The sequence below is a fragment of the Pectinophora gossypiella genome, chromosome 3 (assembly GCF_024362695.1).
Source record: "Pectinophora gossypiella chromosome 3, ilPecGoss1.1, whole genome shotgun sequence".
NCBI classification, from domain to species: domain Eukaryota; kingdom Metazoa; phylum Arthropoda; class Insecta; order Lepidoptera; family Gelechiidae; genus Pectinophora; species Pectinophora gossypiella.
The window spans coordinates 11,837,644-11,857,794 of record NC_065406.1 but is presented as its reverse complement, the minus strand read 5'-3'; the positions used below and the strand labels follow the sequence as shown (position 1 = coordinate 11,857,794).

The 20,151-nt window shown below is 35.9% G+C and overlaps 4 protein-coding genes across 6 annotated transcripts; 2 read left to right on the top strand and 2 right to left on the bottom strand.

Annotated features, from left to right (window-relative positions):
• Positions 1 to 857: 857 nt before the first annotated feature.
• Positions 858 to 3,062, bottom strand: LOC126381911 (serine/threonine-protein phosphatase 2A activator-like). The gene is made up of 2 exons (XM_050031479.1): positions 2,922 to 3,062; positions 858 to 2,364 (listed from the first exon to the last, which is right to left on the bottom strand). The coding sequence occupies exon 2, from the start codon at positions 2,362 to 2,364 to the stop codon at positions 1,384 to 1,386; it is 981 nt and encodes a 326-aa protein (XP_049887436.1). The 5' UTR covers positions 2,922 to 3,062; the 3' UTR covers positions 858 to 1,383.
• Positions 2,620 to 5,228, top strand: LOC126381913 (beta carbonic anhydrase 1). The gene is made up of 5 exons (XM_050031481.1): positions 2,620 to 2,900; positions 3,718 to 3,802; positions 4,039 to 4,226; positions 4,324 to 4,512; positions 4,593 to 5,228. The coding sequence occupies exons 1-5, from the start codon at positions 2,808 to 2,810 to the stop codon at positions 4,800 to 4,802; spliced, it is 765 nt and encodes a 254-aa protein (XP_049887438.1). The 5' UTR covers positions 2,620 to 2,807; the 3' UTR covers positions 4,803 to 5,228.
• Positions 5,229 to 5,888: 660 nt separating this feature from the next.
• LOC126381916 (HIG1 domain family member 1C) lies at positions 5,889 to 7,089 on the top strand. 2 transcript variants are annotated; one of them, XM_050031484.1, is made up of 3 exons: positions 5,889 to 6,024; positions 6,235 to 6,345; positions 6,500 to 7,089. In XM_050031484.1, exons 2-3 carry the CDS (start codon positions 6,252 to 6,254, stop codon positions 6,685 to 6,687), a joined length of 282 nt encoding a protein of 93 aa, XP_049887441.1. In that variant the 5' UTR covers positions 5,889 to 6,024; positions 6,235 to 6,251; the 3' UTR covers positions 6,688 to 7,089. The 2 variants fall into 2 exon arrangements, with proteins under 2 accessions (XP_049887441.1, XP_049887442.1); XM_050031485.1 differs by having other exon boundaries at positions 5,948 to 6,104.
• A 4,471-nt stretch (positions 7,090 to 11,560) lies between these two features.
• Positions 11,561 to 19,915, bottom strand: LOC126382031 (uncharacterized). 2 transcript variants are annotated; one of them, XM_050031718.1, is made up of 10 exons: positions 19,668 to 19,915; positions 19,354 to 19,564; positions 19,141 to 19,267; positions 18,235 to 19,052; positions 17,640 to 17,986; positions 17,442 to 17,555; positions 16,753 to 17,371; positions 16,646 to 16,673; positions 15,881 to 15,970; positions 11,561 to 15,800 (listed from the first exon to the last, which is right to left on the bottom strand). In XM_050031718.1, exons 1-10 carry the CDS (start codon positions 19,734 to 19,736, stop codon positions 11,699 to 11,701), a joined length of 6,525 nt encoding a protein of 2,174 aa, XP_049887675.1. In that variant the 5' UTR covers positions 19,737 to 19,915; the 3' UTR covers positions 11,561 to 11,698. The 2 variants fall into 2 exon arrangements, with proteins under 2 accessions (XP_049887675.1, XP_049887676.1); XM_050031719.1 differs by having other exon boundaries at positions 18,508 to 19,052; positions 19,668 to 19,914.
• Between the last annotated feature and the right edge of the window lie 236 nt (positions 19,916 to 20,151).

Below are 20,151 nucleotides of genomic sequence, written 5' to 3'. Positions count from 1 at the left end.
TTGAGTTTCATTATGAACAGACTCTGTCGCACTAACATATTTGACATTTAGTGAGACTTACAGTTCAATTTGTCAAAAAAGTTAATGTGACATGGTACCAAAGTGTATACATATTAATGCTCGTGGTCGTGACCGAACCTGTTAGGTAGGTATGTAACTTAGTTGTTCTAATGGGTGCCAGAGTTTATTTAACTAAACGCATTTCAGTATGTATTTTTTACACCCACATAGTCCTTTTTGAAATCTAAAAGTCCGCATCGGGATATGAGACTTCAAACCTGCATCCGCAAGATCTCTGATTTCGAGTTAGATTTCGAAGTATTCGGCGTGACTACAGATGTAAGGACGGTTTAAACCCATTTAAACCAATCCGTTTAAAACGAAAAAAACCGTTTAAAACCGAAATCAAGCATTTATTTCGGTTTAAAACTGCTGCTGTTGACAACTTGTTTTTCTTAATTATAACTACATTTTCTTGATTGTACCGAGGTAGGGATATAACGGAGTACTTACCTATAAACTGTGTAAAGAATTTTTGAATGTGTAATAAGTATACTGTTATTGATAATAATATACTTAACGTGTTTAGTTCTATAGGTACTTTTTATTGATATTCTATAAACTAATAATACGAAACATGACGTCAAGTGACCAAAAATTGCCCATTATGAAGTTTAAAACACGTTCTTTTATTTTTGTAGGCGAGTTTTCAACTGTTTAAAACACTTTAAATCGGTTGTTTTACATCTATAGGCGTGACATGGTTCCTCACGCTTCCCGCACTGGAACGCTCCCGGCACCGTCTCTGTGTGTATTGAACAAATTAATTATAGTATTATTAAAATTAAACACCCACAGACACTCTTGGAGTTTATTTAAATTTGGACATGGTAAAGGAAGAAATTAAACATACAAGTTGGAGTTAGTCATTTCTACAAGTACTTACTACTTTTAATATTGCAAACTGAAACAAGTACTACAAAAATGGCAGTTAGCATTAAATACATTAATTTATGTTATTAAATAAAACAGTTTCCCACTTTAATAACTAATTTAATACCAAGCTCCGTAAGTTAGCAATACCTATAATATAAATATCACAAAGATCAACTCACATTTATCCAAAATTTAAATTTCATAAATTTGTAATACTGAAACAACTCGCTTGTTAAAACAAACACCATAATGGTTGAGTACCTTATACAATGTTAGTATATACTATTCATACACTATGTACTACTACATAAATCAACTAGAGTATCCATAGTGCTTTCTAAACAGTACTGTTTGAATTTAAAAATAAATACAAGTGTTTGTTCAATCATAAACAACATTCAACACTAACAAAATTGTCTTGGCTCTTGAGACATCTTTAATTAATATTTAGATGTTAATAGGAAACCTTCTGATAGGGAGGAGTGATCCAAACAACACATGCTGGATCACAGGGAACTTGGACAACACCTCCTTCTTATACATTTTTATAAGTCCTTGATTTATTTTACCCCATGATGGCACAGCACTTATGCTCCATAACTGATTAGAATGCTCTGCAAACGGGCCTTTCTTTACTTCTTTTATATACTTTATACAGGACAGAAACATGTAGTCATCAGCATATTTATCAATAATGTCATCCTCCAGAAATTTACCTGGTGGATATATTCGGGGTTGATCGATAAGCTGTGCACTGCCCCAGATGAAGGGTATGAACTGATAGTCATCCAAGCTCCACACTCCGTGGCTACCAGCTGGCTCCATCCTATACAATTTTTGTAGTCTTCTAACAATATGCATATATTTGTTGAAAAGCACAAACACTACAGCCACATTATCATCTGGTTTGAAAAACTCTATTTTGTACATACAGCAAAGAAACATAACAAAAGCCATTTCATGGCCCGTTCCATAGTCAATTCTTGTAGCATTACCAAAGCTCTCTTCCAGGTAAACCTTAATTTCAGGAATAGCCAAATGTAAATTGATGTGCAACATTTGCTGGAGCATTGTTGTTGAGTTGGCCTTCAACTTTTGAAGCCAGTCTCTGAAAGCTACATTGCCAAATCTCTGGGGCTGTTCAATTGGTGGGAACTCATCTATAAACTGATAAACCTGCTCCAGCAAATATGCAGCCTTCTTTACATTATCAGATACCTTACAGTCTACTGACAAAGGTTTTCCCTTTATTGACTCATTAAGTGTTGCTATGAATCCTGTGTACTCCATATAAGCTTCTGATTTCTCCCAAAGTGCCATATCTGTGATAGTCTTCACAGCTCTTTCTGGTTCTATAAACCGGTGGTTAGCTGGGAGAACCGGTTCCTCCTCTTTCTCGCCATCCCCTATTATAGGTATGGGGTTCATCTGAAATGAGTTCACAAGTCGCTAGTTTCAAAGTCTAAAAGTCAAATATGTAAAAAAAAAAAATACAGATAAAAAGTTGTATACTAAAGATAACATGCTTATGACGAAATTCAATTAACAAATATAAGTTAATAATATTGTATGAAGTATAGAAACACATAATCCCTTTTAATATGTTTAAGAATCTACTCGCTATCAAGTTGATTAACAGCTGAAAAACACGATAAACGTATGAGTTGAACGCCGGTCCCCTCTCCGCAGTGTTGTCATATACATTAACCTACAAAGTTTTACAGTGAATCGGGGCAGCGACGACGCGATAAGCTTTGCTAATGAAGGTCAGAGATGTCAAAAACAAACTCAACATTAGCACACGTCCTCGGTCGATATACTATTTAATAAAAGGTTTATAAGCTTTTAAAGTAGTAAGTTTTTAAAGAAAAATGGATAGAATCTTGAGAGGCATTATGAGATACCGTGTCTTGGACCGAGCAAGTATGGTCAAACAGTTTCAACTTGTTCGAGACAATCCTGTGGTAAGTAGAATTGATACTAACCTTTATGATAATAGTAATATTTTCTAGCAGATACTACAAATTTAACTGCTGCCAATTGTTTGCAATCCAGGTGTAGGTAATATTTTTTATTTATTTCAATTGAAGTTAAAATTACAAATTTCTTGTTGATCAATGTCAATGTCAAATTTGACAATTTGAGAAGTCGTTCAAAAGTTGTAATTTCTTTGTTCTTCTACCTGTATCAATTCAAAAGCAACTTGGGCTTTTTGGCGGGAAACGGGAACGGGACAGTTGCTTTCTTCATTGAATGATCTAAATAATTAATACGAAGTGGTGTTTTGTGGTTAATGATCGCATTAAGTTAGTCGGAAGACATTCGCGAGTGTTATTATATTGGAGTATTCAATAAACAAAGTGTATCTGCCTATTTTCGCTTCGTGTCAGGAAGCCGCTTCATAACTTAAAAGTTTATGCGGACTTTTGAGTTAATTCGTTTGGGGTTCGGAGTAGGAGTCTACTCCGAGGGTGGGGGCTTAGGTTTCATCATCATCACCTTTCATCATTTCATTAATCATCAAGAAAAAAATACGTCAGACATGGCTGTATGGGCATAGTTCCCTTTGCCTTACCCTTCGGGGAAAACCAAAACAAAAAAAAAAAAAAAAAATCAAAAGCAACTTCTCATGGCGACATTTTGTCACGATGTGCTTTTAGGAACGGAACACTGTTTTGAGATATCTATGTATATTTATATGTTTTAACATCCAATAAATGTAATCTGTATAACTTAAGCTATTACAATATAGAAATAACCGATTTTTCTTGTTAATTCTAGCCGAAAGCAATCTTTTACACATGCATGGACAGTAGAATGATTCCCACAAGATTTACGGAAACTAGTGTCGGGGACATGTTTGTTGGTTAGTGGATTGTAATTATCTACCTGCGTACATTAATCAAATAAATTCGGCTAACGGAGTGAATTGACGCCACCGAAAATTCACATAATTTCGGTGGCGTATATTTTGCATGTTATTTAGGTACTTACTCTAAACATTGTTAAAGAATTGGAAGTTACAGGCTTGATCTTTAATCGAATAGAAGTACACAAAGAACATAAATAACTTTTTTAATATTTACCAATTATTGTTTTCAGTTAGAAACGCTGGAAATGTAATACCCCACTCTCAATTCTTTGGGGATGAAATAACTAGTTGTGAACCTGCGGGATTAGAACTTGCATGCATTGTGAATGATATAAGGCACATTATAATATGTGGGCACAGCGACTGTAAGGCAATGAATCTTCTTTATAAATTGAAAAGTAAAGAAGAATCAAGCATAGTAAGTATAGTGAACTGTGTGTGTGTACTTTTTTTATAATTAGGTACGTGAATCGTATATGTTAATGAATAAATAACCACATTAATTTTGTTTACAGCAACAAAGACGCTTGTCTCCATTAAAATCTTGGCTGTGTAATCATTGCCAATCCAGCCTAGACAAATTTCTTAAAGTAGACGGAGATTTTGATAAGCCAATACTATTTAGTGGTGAAACTCCACAAAGAGAGTTTGTTGCATACATTGATCCCCAAAACAAGTTTTGCACCGAAGACAAATTATCTCAGGTAAACATAAATCAATACACATACCGAATTTATCAAAATAAATCACAACTACCAACGTTATTTATTTGTTTAAATTGCAGGTAAATACTCTTCAACAGCTCCAAAACGTTGCTTCATATCAGATGCTGAAAAAACGTTTGGAAAAGCATGATTTGCATATCCATGCACTGTGGTTCGATATTTATACTGGTGATATTTATTACTTTAGCAGACGATCTAAATGTTTTATTATCATAGACGAATCATCTTACGAAAACATATTGGCTGAAGTACGAAAATACTACTCCTGATAAACCACTGTTGATTTATCATGTACTTATTATTAAAGTTTATATCTTTACATGTAAGTACATAAAAATAGAAATAAATGCTGGGACCAATATAAAGTGATATGAAATAAAAAATACATAACAACTTGTCACCTTCACCGTTTTAAGCTAAAGCAAGGACTACTTTAGTTACGCTTTGACTTATTTACCCTTCATTTAAAAATCTGCTGGGATAAATTGTTATTTATTTTATTTATACCTAGTTTGTAAGATTAAATCTATTTTTATATAAAATAAAATAACATTGTACCTACTCTAAGATATCATTCTAACAATACTTTATTTACTGTTTTTTAAATGTAATGAAGAAAAATCATGTATAATTTAAGTAAATATAGATCTGGTTTTCATATACCTTTTTAATAAAAATGATGAAAATTAAGTAAACCCCTACGATGTATCTAATTTATACATATACATAAATTTGTGCTCACGCCTATTATTCCCCGCCGGGAAAATTTTATAATATTATATTTAAAAAACAACTAATTTGCAAATTTATTTTCACTTTAACTGATATTTGATTTCGAAATCCAGCTTCGAATAACGTCTTTTTTATATTTTTATCTATTTTCTTCATCACAAATCACGACTTAAAGTCGCAATATAAACATTAATTTCCTTTTTCGTTCAGAAATCTATTACTTCAATATTACTTATACGGCTTTTTGGCGGGAAACGGGAACGGGACAGTTGCTTTCTTCATTGAATAATCTGAATAATTAATACGAAGTGGTGTTTTGTGGTTAATGATCGCATTAAGTTAGTCGGAAGACATTCGCGAGTGTTATTATATCGGAGTATTCAATAAACAAAGTGTATCTGCCTATTTTCGCTTCGTGCCAAGAAGCCGCTTCATAACTCGAAAGTTTATGCGGACTTTTGAGTTAATTCGTTTGGGGTTCGGAGTAGGAGTCTACTCCGAGGGTGGGGGCTTAGGTTTCATCATCATCACCTTTCATCATTTCATTAATCATCAAGAAAAAAAATACGTAAGACATGGCGGTATGGGCATAGTTGCTTGCTTGCTTGTTGGCTTGCTTGACTTGACATTGTCTTGACAAATGACAACTACGTCCTTGATCAGCTGTCTCATTAGGTACCTTAGTGATTCGGGAGTAGACGTGATGCAATGTTATGGAAATTTTAAATAATTATATAATATCATCAGTTGTATTGTAAGGTAAACTAAGCTTATATCATTGTAAGGCTGTCTTCACAATATTCATGTCAGTTCTTCACGGAGACACGACGAATTCTCAGGTTAACTGTTATTAGCACTTTCATAACATTTTTATGTTCCATTGTGATCATGATCATGTACTCGTAATGTGATAGTTCCGTTTTCTTTTTATTCTTACATGTGTTATAGAAATATGTCTCTTTATTTCAGATATTCAGACAGTCATAATGTCCAACTCACAGCGAATATTCGACTACACCGATGAATCTCAGGCAGAGAGGCTTGCCAGGAAATCCAAAGACTCACCTTTCATGATATTAGGTCAGTCCTTCTATTGTCATTGCAAATAGCATAAAATAGAAATTTTTTTGTTTTGTTATTTTTTAGACTTGTTCAGTTATGATTACGATTTTTACCCACCCACGAACCCACCTGTTTATCTATAATAAATGTTGTTTTATAATTTCCGTTACAGGTATTATCGGCATGATTGGTGTATGTGGTCTTGGAATTTATAAATACAAGACTCGGGGCAAGATGAGCACCAGTGTATACTTAATGCAGCTCCGAGTGGCAGCACAAGGGACTGTGGTCTCTGCACTTACCATTGGACTCGTCTACACAATGGCCAAGCAACATTTATTTAAAGACAAAAAAGAATAACAGTATTTTTGATAAGTAGCCAATTATTTAATCAGTGGGGACTCTGTGTGAAATGATCTTAATATGTCATAGTAATGTTTGTCTGTATAATATCTGGCTGGTGCAAAGAAATTATCAAATCTCATTAAATAATCTCATACACTTAATTTATTTAAGTTCCCCCAAAGTTATGTTTAATAGATTAATTTAGGATCTAATTTGTGTTCTGTGATCTTTAGCAGGTATTTTCATGTACATAAAGTACATAATATTATTATAATCATTCACATTATTTATTCCATTTTTTCGTGAACTATACAGAATTCTCATAGTTTAATTAATATTGTGATACCAAGAATACATTGGATGTAATCTAGGGGAAATACTATTTATTTATTAATACAGACCTGTTGCAGTAAACAATTATTCTTTTATTCACACTTGTTGTTTGTGTTTTGAGGTGTTTGTTATTACTTTTCATAGTAGGCACAACATTTCGAGGGTTGAAAGGCAAAAGGGTTTAAGCGACATTTTGTGAACTTTACAGGAGAGCCGTTTAAAGTTTTATTTTTTCGAAAAAAATTCATATAAAAAAAACTACTGAATCAAAAGTGTTCAAAATGCTAAGAATTATTTTAAATTAAACGTTGCACAATTCTGTATTTATTTGGTTCGAAAAACACATCAGTTATAGATTTTAGAAGTCGCTTAATACAAAATGCCTCAATTGAACTAAATTACAGTTGAAGGAAAAACGGTTGATATCCACTAGAGCCAAATATTGGCTAAAAGCAAAATGCTTTAAGAGACCTCTCACTTATTAGTTTGACTAAAGCTAAATGAGTTAAACGACTTCTTAAAAAAAGAAGACTAGAGGCAAATCAGCTTAACCTCCATAAAAGGTTATATGACAGGGAAGGAAAATATCTTAAGTGACCATCCGCTACTAATTTCAATTGTATGAAAACCAAATATTAGTAAGATCGGAAATAAAGTCGGTCCTTAAGCCGTTTTTCCTGGGAGAGATTTTAGTCGGGCAAGGCATTTACAGATATTTGTACCTTACAATATTAGGAAAAATCACGGCGGATATAATGAGTAAATCGATTTCATTAAGAAACAGGATCTAGAATATAACCATAAAGATTGTTACACATGCTTAATTCGACTTTTTAAGGATATGGTAAACCGCGTATGATGGCGGATGACAGATGACTGTCACCAACTGAATGCGGGCAATAAAAGTAACAAATAGCTTTGAAAAAGTCTTAATATGCTTATACTCTGTGCTGAGTTTAATCTCACTATCACAACCTGTTTCCGATTTACTGAAAAATTTAAGACCACGTGGCTGGATGCAAGTTCCAAGCACTGGCTCCTACTAGATGGTACGCGGTACTAAGACAGACTGCAGTGAAGTACTGATTGCTCTCATATTAAGAGGCGGCCAGGGGTGGATAGATCAGCGACTTGTTTGATCAAAATTTCTGTTAGATTTGCGCCTTCGAGCTGGCCATAAGATACCGTCGAAGTTGACAAACAATAACAGAACTCGATCATGCTTTTAAAGCCGAGATACGTCGGACATCGCAGCAGACACATCTGTCGATGAGATAATATAGATGATAATAATAATAAATAGATGGTGTTCCTTTGCCGAGCATTTTTATAGCTGTGCTCTGCTCTACCGAAGTTATTGGTTGGTAAACCAGACCGCAAAACTAAGATTGGTGCGATGGTTCTGACGTGAAAATCAGCTCGTGGGGAACTACAGGCGGGCTTTTCTGTCACCATATGTCTCAAAAACAAATGCCAGGTGGAATAAGCTTGTGAAATTCAGCTCTATGCTGATTCCTATCAATCCAGTTCCGGTAGATTTTCGACAGCTTCAAGACTGTTTTCGGCCACAAACTTTGAAGAGAGTTTCAATCTACAACAAGGAAAAGACCCAACGCCTCACTGATCAGAAAGACTTATTAGCAGCGCTTTGGACACATTTTAACGATGTCTTAAATCCCAATAGTAATACCAGTGACTTGTTTGTTACAACATATCGGTCGAGTTTGTTACAACAAGGTCGGGGGTTTCGCTTAAGATCTAGCGGCACCCCCGACCTTTGAAGAACTTCTTACCGCGCTAAGAAGGATGACGAATACCAACACATCAAAAATACCATCTGAACTATATAATATGCCTACACATTAATAACTGGTTATACAAACTCATCCTGAAGATATGGGAGTCAGCTGCTGGAATGATTTTAGCCTTCTTCCTCTTTGCGAGTCGATGGCGATCGATATTAAATTTTAGCCTTAACGTTATTCTATCCCGTGATGCAGAAAAGGTACTTCCGGAAACCCAATGATGATTTTGTCCGGACAGAGATATGGGGGTACGGTTTTGTTATTAAACAGATTCAGGCCAAAAGGCTTGAACAACATCGGCCTTTGTTATGTGCTGCGTGAGGCTTCACGCGGCTTGTGGATTACTCTAAAGAAAACAGATTGTCCTGAAAAGTTATGACTTATCCTGATACGACAATATCATGACGACATGATGACGACAGTTTGATTTAGAAGTAACTTTTCAGAGCTATTCGTCGTTACCTACGGCGCGAAACAAGGCTATGTCATAACACATGGAGCCATGGTTTGTAGTCTATTTTCTTTATATATCGCTTCTGTATCACGCATAAGTGGGATACTCTGTGGAATTGTTATTTATAGCTTAATTGAAATTAAGGCTAAAATGAATAAGATCATTTTTGATCTCTCATGTCTCATATCTATGCGTCAGTTAACCAAACTTGCCGAGGAATGGCCGATTCAATTAAGTCACACACCAGAATATTTATAGTTTTGTGCAAAACCCTTTTAAAATAACCATCCAGAGGATGCTCCGGGGATGTAGCTTCTTCCAATGTTGCTTTAAAGGGCGCTGAGCTGGAGGAAGTTTCAAAATTAAAATATTTGGGTTCTCAAATATGAAATGACTCCAAAGTCATCGGAGTTGCCAGCCCGGATAACAGGTGCGGTGGCAGCCTTTGGAAAACTTAAAATATTAGTGTACAAAGTCTCAGCGGCGTACTTGATACGTAACACTTTAAATGTCTAAGGTCCATCCTTCGCATAAAGCGGCAAGATGGTTTTCCAATAACAGAAGTATTACGTCGTTTTGGCATATTCGGAATAGAAGCTCTCATCATAAAACATCACCTACGATGGTGCGATCACGTCATGCGAATGGATGACAGAAAGGTTTTCTATTTCGAGGTGTCTAGAAGGAACTGTAAACAAGGTGGACAATACCTGCGGTACAAAGACGTACTCAAGCGCAACCATGTGGCTTTCAACATGCCAACTGATAGTTGGGATGAATGTGTCTGAACCTGGAATGGCGCGTGATATGGTCCTCAAAAATCTTATTCCAAGACGCCAAATACGGAAAACTCAACGGAAACCTTCCTACAATTACACGGTAAACTCGGCTGGCCAGCTTGATTGTATTCCATGTGACCAGATCTTCAATTCGAAGTTCGGTTCCGCTAGCCACGTCAAAGTCTACCACAACAACGACTTGGAATAGACACAAATAGAAGTCACCATCAACGGATACGGCTTGGGTGACATGATGACACGCACACTTCCGGCCTTCCCAATCGTAATTTTTAGCTGTGTGAACCGCCCAACCAGGACCTGCCCATACTTATTTTGATATGTTGAAGTGATGCGGGCACAAGGTTTCATACAAAATTGCGATGACTGAAATGTTAACATTATTTCTTTTTTGTTTTGGAAAAACGTTTTAAGTCCTTTCAAAAGAAAATGATAGTTGTTTTATACGACAAAAAATTAAAAAAAATGTAGCATAAATAGCTGAAGTCAAATTCTATGAATATTTTCGGTAAAGGCAAAACAGTTCAAGTGCCAATTTTACTTTTAAACTGTCGAAGGCAAAACGGTTGAAGCGACAATATTTATAAAATCTGGATTAAAGCAAAAAGATTTAAGCGCCAAATCTATTTTCGTTTCGTCTAAGGACAAATGATTTAACCGACTTATCTATAACAAAACACTGTCAGGGAAAACGCTTTAACAGACTTCGAATCCTGAAAATGAAAAGACCTAACAGCTTATGTGACCGACTCATATCCCGGAATACGACTGATATGCCACCCGCCCAGAATTTTGTGCATTTTTTTGTCGGTTAAAACACGGGTTTTTAAAAATGTACTCAAAGTGCTAATTGGTTGAAGCGCCAAAAAGTAGCTTCGATTGATCTGAAACCAAGATCAGTCGACGCGGAAAAAATCGCTGATTCCGAATATATATATAAGTCAATTTCGCCCAAAATGTCGCTTAAACCCATTTGCCTTTCAACCCTCGATTTGTAACTAATGTACCAAAGACTGCACTTCTTCTGTCGTGTGGGTTGTGAGGTGGATAACCGACCCCATCAACCCTGGTGTCATTGAGCCAGTAATGGCCTCTGACATGGTTCATGTAACGACTACTAACTTACATCAGTAAGTTGTAACTGGGTTTAACATGCCTTCCAAAGCACGAATTATCTTACTTTCGGACAATCAGCCTTTAATGTCCAAACCAAACTAGGGATCACAAAGTGATTTTTGTGATGTGTCCCCACATGGGTTTGAACCTGGGACCTCTGGATCGAAGACTGTACTGAACCATAGATAATACTATGTATAGAATGGATACTGTCCGCCTTATTGGTACCAAGTTAGATTTACCTCAACCTAAATGAATGAAGGAAAGCACATGGACTGTCTCCCTCGCCCTTACGCGGTAACACGGCACACGGTAAGAACAGGATTGGTGTATGGCGTGTTTGGGCTGTGACTATTCAGAAAATTGTAAAAATTAAAACAATGTAATACAAATATCACTGATTTATTCGAAAATATTATATTATGTCCAACAATTAACATTACTTGCATTATGCCCTGTAAATTTACATTTTTATTTGCAAAACCTATTCAAACATAATGGGGTATCATTAAGTCCAATTATCACTCACTGTGATCTGACAAACCTTTTTTTGTCCGCAAACTAAAATTGGGGATGGTTAGGTCATCTTTGTCAGATGTAGAATGATTTCTCATTGAGTTCGAAGTTCCCTTCACGGAAGATAGGTCGTCAGCGTTACTGAATAAACCATTAGATATGTTGGAACTGGAACTAGAGTGATACGTCATAGATTTGAAGATTTGAACAGGCGTAGAAGTTCGCGCTCTAGCGTTACTATCAATAGAACGCTCTTCGCGAATCAAGCTAGAGGTGTGCTTCATGTCTTCAGGTATTTTAGTTTCGTACAAAGAAACAAATTCCTCTTCTCTATCACTTCTTCGTGATTTATTGGTAAAAGTTATTCGTTTAGCCAATTCGTTATTTAGAAACTGTTTCACAGTCATAGAGTTTATCATAGAAGTCTGTTGCTCAGCGTGTTTAGTACAATCGGCCGCAACTTTTCCCGATGACGGTGCATTAGATGCATTCAGTACTGAAGACACAGAATCTGTTACTAACGCTGGGAAATTCTGATTACTCACACTTTTTATTTTGAATTGTGACATACTGGAACTAGATGTATTAGAAGAAGATGAAAGGGCTAGGTGCTCCTTGGTCTTCTTCAAAGTAGAAGAAGCCCAACCCATACCAAGTTTCTTGAAAGCATTTTCGAGGTCTGGGTTGGACGACATACTTAATGTATCAGAACTCTCTATGTTTTCTTTATTGGAATATAATAGCTCGTTTGATTTCTTTTTATCTTTTTTAACTTTTGATAAAGCTAAAACTGACAGAGTAGATTCGGAGGACACTGTCGTAGAATTTACATTAGATGGACTATCAAATTTAAAAGGCTCACTTATAATGTTTCGTTTTAATAATTCTGCAATGACATCTGGAAGACTGCCATCCGAGTGTAGAGAACTCAAATCATCGTTTATTGCATCGTCCCTTTGAAGATTTTCAATGTTTGACCCTTCTTCAAGTGGTTCTATGTTGCATTGCTTCGCATAATCTTGGATACTAATGAATGGCCTCAACATTATCTCATTGAATTGTTTTAAATCCATCATTTGCAATCTCGAATCGTCAGATGAATCATTTGAAGATATTTTTCCTTTTTGTCGAGACATATTAATGTTGGTTTGAAGTAGATCAGGATTAACACTATTTTCTTTGCTTTGAGAGGCATCTTCTTTAAATTTAGTGTTAGTTACTTCTTGATCTGTGTCATTGCGCGCGGAATGATTCTTTGCCTTCACACTTAAAGGAGAGTCTACTTCAATAACTGTCGACAACTCATGTGGAATCACATAATTGGGAGCACGTTTTAGACATCTCCGAGATAAAGCAGGAGGAGGCTTTCCTTTACTTTTAATACTAATGTGTTCACCAACAGTGAAATTTGGAGAAAGTATTTGCGGTGTTTTATTTTGAGTGTTGTTCGGAGGGGTAAGTGGTGTTGGCTTAGCAGGTTTAGGAATATCCGTTAAAAATGGCGTATACCCAACATCTTTATTATCCTCTTCGACTACTTTGGGTGTCTGTGAATGAGTAGGTTTTGGTGTAGGTGAGATGATAGATTTTCTTGGTGGAGAATTCACTGGATTTACTAGTGGTAAGTCATTTGTTTCATTTTGAGAAACATTAGCCGAATTTGTCACCGACGGGCCTGGGGTGCTCTTTTCTTTTATTTCTACAACTGGCTCATATGTCGCAATTGGTACTTGTGTATCAGAATTTATACCAGAAGCGCGGTCGATATCTGATGCAGAATCCGATACCTGGCTATAAGCCAACGATTTATTTTTTCTGACTTCTTCAAGAACTTTTGCAAGATTTGAGAGTCTTTGAGTACATCTCTCTGTGAGATCGGCAATTTTTTCCATATTTTGAAGTTTATCTTCAGCTAATCTCATAAAATTTATTTCGTCGTCAATAATGCGGCTAGTTTGAGTTGAAATATTAAGCGGTTCAATAGAAGCTTGCTGTTGCAAATTCTTATCGTAGTCTGTAGTTAAGATTACAACATCGTCTTGAGAGGAATTTGTGATACGAAATACGTCTGATCTTTTCTCATTATTTTGACCTAGTTTATCTTTCTTTCCGGCTTCACTTACTTTATTTATTTTAACAATATCTTTGAATATATTAAAATCTGTTAAATTATCATTACGTCTTATTTCTTCGCTGGCACTTCTTCTTGGAGAAGGTGAACTTTTACTGCGACATTTTGTTCTAATCAACGTAGATAAGTTTTTGTCTTCTTTACAGTTTCTAGAAGAAGATGTCTCAGAAGTTGGTATCACCGATTGGGCATTCGAAATTGCTTCACGCCAGGTAGCTGTTTTATTGGAAAGTAGGCTTCGAGAAATATTAAGAGATTTTACTTTATGAACTATTTTTCTTCTAGGTTGCCTTGTTAAATACTTTCTGGCTATATTGTACCGCTTAGTGTCACTATCCCCATCCGAGTCATGTTTTCGATATACGTGATGATCACATTTGTTTAAGACTGTCTTCGTAATTGATTGTTTGATCTGTTCCAAAGAAATTGCAGCTTCCACCATCGTTTGGCAATTCTCATCAATATTGTTAGGAACGTTAACTATAGAGCTGCCAGGAGTTGAAACTGTGCTACAATCTTGATTCATAACTTTTACAGCTTTAAGCCCTTCCCTGTTTAGCTTCAACAATTTATCTACGTACCACTTTATTACCGGATTAAGGTCAGTTTTACCTCTTTTGCTGTCGCGTGCATTCTTGCTACTGAAAGTTTGATTTCTTGATAAATATGCAGCCATAGAATTAATGCGTCTCATTTGACTTCCAGAAAATCCTTTATATGGAACATTATTTTGTCTTAATTTTCTACAGTGAGTTTTGACATTAGTTTTAGGATCGGCACGTTTTTCACATTTGCGACATTTTTTAGATGTTCTAGAAAATGAGGTTGTCGTATTAATCTTCTTTTTCCAAATTTGTTCTAAGTTATCATAATTACGTAAAGATGATGTGCTTTGTAAAGAGTTTGGAGGTGCTTTTATTTTCTTACTTGTCTGTTTAGATTTACTATTCGGTGATGAACTAGATGACTTTGCTTTGCCTTGCTTTGCATGTGCACATTGTTTAGCAGAGCTTTCTCTTTTTCTTGTAGACATTTCTGCTGGTAATGTGACACTTGCATCTCGTTTACTGCCCATACTAGATTCATCAACATTCACGTGATAGCCATGTGTCAAAAACGTTGGCAAGATTAATTCTGGTGGGCTCATGTAGGCAGTTGATGTAGAAGAGCTCATCTGAATGTACATTGGTCTGTGTTCTGGGGAACCAAGAGTTGTTTGAGTGCTAACAGAATTGCCAGGCTTCACGGTAATAGAATCGGTTTTGGGTACTTCAGGTGAAATCGCAAAAGAGTCCTGGTTAAGTGTCAAGACGGCTTTATTAACGCAATTGCTATCCTCATTTTTTTGTGTTGTTATATTATCCTGATAGTCTACATTAGCAATTTGTTCTTCAATACGATGGACGACAGAAGAATTTTGAATACATGCTTCTTGATTTTCTGTAGTCTTGTCTTGTACAGGCGTACCAGACTCGGCAGCCACTTTTACCGGACTTTGTGAACTTTCTCCTAACGATTTGTGTTCAGTTGTAGATCTCACTGTAGATGCGGGCTGTGCTTGTTGACTTTCTTGTAAATGCATATCTTCTAACTGCTGCCGTACTTTAGAAGCATTATCTTCTGCTTCGCTCTGGGTATCTTTTTTGTCCGTTGCAGTATCGCCTTTCTTTCTGAGTTGTATAACAACTTCGTAAGCATCATCTTTAAGAAATCCAGTAGCACCAACATAGAATTTGCCCGATTCATGACCTTTGTCGTCGACTAGTTTTATAAAACCACCGTCAAGCAACTCCGGTAGTTTGGTAGTCCCATCTGCAAATTTGAGACCGTTATCTGATAAAGAAGTGCCTTTGTCATTGGTAGCAGTTTTGAAAGACGAAGTTGACGTGGAGTTAGAAGATGCATTCAGAAGTTTGATGTTCTCTGCTGGGTCACCATGACATCCACATCCACGGTCTTTACGGAATTTTGGACACCTGGAACGAAATACAATCCTGATATTAAAAAGCAATGTACTTTTTTCAAACACATACAGTAGAAACCGCATTCCATATACCTTGAAGCAGTAGTGTTAACTCCACTTTCATGTTGAATTCTACTTGCTTCCCTAGAAGGGTCTTTGAAATGTACTGAAGCCACATTGTCCCTGAAGACAAACACAAAATAAATATGAAAAAAAGTGAAAAAAACACAGCAAGATCGCTTCATACGTTACGGGAAAGTTTCTGACACATTTTCGACAAATTTTTAACCATTTCTTGTATTATAATAAATTCAATACTAAACAACATTCTACAAACTATAAGAATAATAAAAGTATACAATTATGTATAAGCCAAACGATCGTCGTTAATTTCATAAATATGAAATTCTTGATGAGGCCGAGATTAGTTTTTCCTAAAATAAAAGGATGTGCTTTTTAATTTGAATTTTGAATTGTACTAAAGGGTAAATTTCTTCACGTTTCTAAATGAAAAGAACTAACAACAATGAAGTAGAGCTAACTAATATTTGTCTATCTAATTTTACTCGATTGATTTATTTACCACCAGGGCTTGGTGCCAGCGGCTGATTCCCACAGCTCAACATTAGCAGTGTAACAACTCATTACATTGTAAGCCACCCTGGGAATCGGAAACAGGACTTTAAAAACTAATCTTTAAAAATAGCCACTACCTGGACAACAATATTCTAACATTTCTATAAGTGACAGTGCTATGTGCTGTACAATAGCTGCATGAAAAATTTCAAGTGTATAAAAATAATAATGACTTGGAATATCAGTTTTTTTTACAAAAATATATTAGGCATAAATGCTTACCCATTCTCGTTCACTGTCTTGTAGACACCTGAAAAGAAAAAAAGAATAGTATGTAAACAAATACAAAGTTAGCATTAAAAATATTTGATTATTTTGATCTTTGTTACCTTCTTTTAAATGTTCAAAAGATATAGCCTCAGTATTTTGGGTCAGTCGTTTACCTATACTATTAACTTCTTCAGGGATTGCATGACTACTAGCAACCTTGTCCTTACTCAAATAGCTCAAAGACTTAGCAATTTCTTTTATGAACTTTCTTTTTTTCTTAGCTTTGTCTTTCTTCTCTGAGTTGTTGTCTACAATCTTGCAGATTATAATTCTCTCTGCATCAGATAACTTCTCGGTAGCTTCAGTACGACTTTGCTTCTTGTCAGTATCCAGTTCCATGTTTTCGACAGAGCTAGTTTCGGAATCAGACGACGATGATTCTGATGCTTTACTCTCTTCATCTATTACGAGGACCTTCTGTTTTTCGTAGCTGGCAGTGTCTTTAGTGGGAGGTGTATGTTTGTGCCGCGAGCGGTACTCATGATACGTATCAATTTTGCTAAATTTCACAGCACTTCCTTGTTTTTGTTCCTTTAGCCTAGTGGGTATCGTGTGTATGGCGAGGTTCCCATCGCTCTCCGGTACAGGCATCCAAGAGTATTGGAAATCTCTCGCGTTGAACCCACCATCAGTGTCGTCATTTAAAGGAACTTTTGATTGCCGACGACTATTAGAGTTCTGTAAATAAATTCTTACATTTAAGAAAGGAATTATAACATTTTTAAATAATTTTATAAGAGGTTCTTACTGTGTTAGGATGTCTCCTGCAATCCCTTTGGATCTTTCTAAACTCCTGTTGTAACTTCCTTTGTCGAGACTCCTTCGCCATAAGCATTTGTTGTTCATCTTTGTAGGCATTCCTCTGAAAGTGAAATCAAGTTTGGTAAAGTAACAAAAATAAAATAAGCTGTATGAGCATTAATAGTTAATACAAGTATGTACTTACAATAGGTTTAGATTTGTCTTTTGGCAGGGAGTTCAAGAAGGCCATGGTGTCCTTGTACTCTTTTTCCACATTTTGTTTCGTCATTGCAACTTTGCTTCTCATGTCTTGTACTTTATGATGTTCCTTTGATTTGAAAACTGTCTCAGAGGTATTCTCCTTCACAGCCTGGGAGTATGCATCCTCATGATCCTGTGGGTCACGAACAACATGCTTTTTCTCTTCATAAGGCACATCCTTTAAATCTCTAGTAGAATGGTTATACATTGTCACAGAACTTTTCTTAGTTAAAGCACTTTCTTGACTACCCAACTTTGTGGGCTTTTCATTACCACTTCCCTTTGCTGAAACTTTAATTATTATTAGTATGAAATCTTAAAATATAAAATCAAAATAGAAATTGCAACATATGGCGTGATAGCGCAATAATGAGTTTATTATTAACTCTAGTATGAGATATGTCAACTTATAATTACAGCCTATTATACAGTAATGAATGAATGATAATTTATATGACAACTATGTTAAAATGTGGTGACCAGAACCAATGAAGAAACTGGCATCAAGCTAGTGATGATTAAGTTTACACAAAGCTTACAAGTTCCAGGGCCAACTTTGCTTCTTCGGAAAGGACTAGACCCTCTGAGAACTGGGCTTGGCAGTAAATCATGCCTTGGAGGTCTAATTGAGCTAAAAATCCTATTAATTTGTGAATTAGGAATGGACTTAAACTCTTTTCCTTCGATAGGCTTTTTGTGCTTGTGATGAGTAAGGTGGTGGGTACAAAATCCACAGTTTATCTCGGCTTGCCAGGATGGCACTGGCACCACTTGCACATCGGCTACGTGACAGACTGGATTTAAGTAACTACCTTCAGCTCTCGCCGCTCTGGTCCTCATTATTGTTTGCTTTAAGCTCTGTAAGTCATCATTTGGTTTTTTGCTACAACTTGCTGTATCAGGTTCACGCAACCGGAGATCCCTGTGTTGAATATAATCAGAGACCAGTGTCAAAGATGGTCTGCCTAATGGTTTCTCTTCAGGAACAATTGTGAGTCCTCCACGTAAACTGGACGGCATTTCATCGCTGAGTGCAAAAAGATTGGGTCTCTTTGTTCGCTCAGACTTGTTGTCAATAGTTTTAGGGGAGAATGAGCTATCATCCTTGGGTAAGGACAATGTTGGTATGTGAGGTTCCCATTCATTAGGCATTCCTTCATAATCCCATTGTGTAGCCATATCAGCAGTCACTGTATCTGATTTCCCTTTATCATTACTAGCAAGGTCAGAAGTGGATGCTTGCTGTTGAAGGTTTTCTGCTCTATTGTCAGGGTCTTCAGGAGTTTTGACACTAGTTTTTGATAGTTTACTAGCAATAGTGGATGCTTTCTCTCTACTGATCTCGTTTGCTATTTCTCTGAAATAATATATTTTATACTTAAAATGCATGAAGAAAGATTTACAAACTCATACAATACATTAAAAATAAACATTTATTTAATTACCTAGCCTGCAACTTCCGGTCCAGTGATTTTTTTCTGTCATCTAACTCCTCTTGTTTTTTTTTTCTGAGTTCAGCAGCTGCTTCTCTGCCACGTTGTCTCGACAAATCTATTTTTTCAGGTTTATCTTCTAAAAGATTACAGAAACATATTTGTAAAATATATTGTAGCACAGAAACAAAGGATATATTTATAATAATTTAAATGATGTGTCACCTTTTTGGGTCAACTGACTGGCTTTCTTATGGCTTGCACCAACATTCCCAAGGCCTTTAGCACATAAATGTTCCAATTTCTTGACCAACTTGTCTTGTTGTTCTAAATATTCCTTTGCTTTAGCCGCATCGAAGCTCTCTAGATGCCGGAACTTCTCAGCACAAGCGCGTTGTCTTATTTTTTTAGCAATGTCTTTTGATTGTTCTCTAACCTAAAAATTTTCTTGTAATAATAAACTTCCAACCGAGCACTTGGTAAATTTTCTAATTTTTATTTAAAGTAATGGTAAGTATTGTAGTAAAAAAAAACCAAACCTGCTGAATTCTCAGCTTTCGTCGTCGTAAAAATTCATTTGTTTTCAAAGCTTCAACTTCAGAAGTCATCTTGACATTTATTTTGATAGATATGTAGTAACTTAACTTTAAAAACTTAACAAAATATACATAAAACGATATTATATCTAATTAATATGTAATTTCATTATAAAATAGCTTCACTTCCTATAAAACAGAGTAAAACAAAAACAATTTGTACTTTTTTCAAACAATGCATTCAACGTATTTCACTGACAGAAGTTACCAGGGTTGCCACTGACAATTCATAATCCCCAATAATCTAAGTCAAATTCCCGAAACGAGGGACTTTCAGGCGCAAAAAAAAATATGTTTAACGTTCTCACGGATAACAGACATGTGCACCTTTTATCTTTGATTTTAGGTATACACGATTACCCTTATTATTACACCGACTCAAGCACAACACCTCTTCTACCAGTCTACCTACTGTTATTCTGATCAA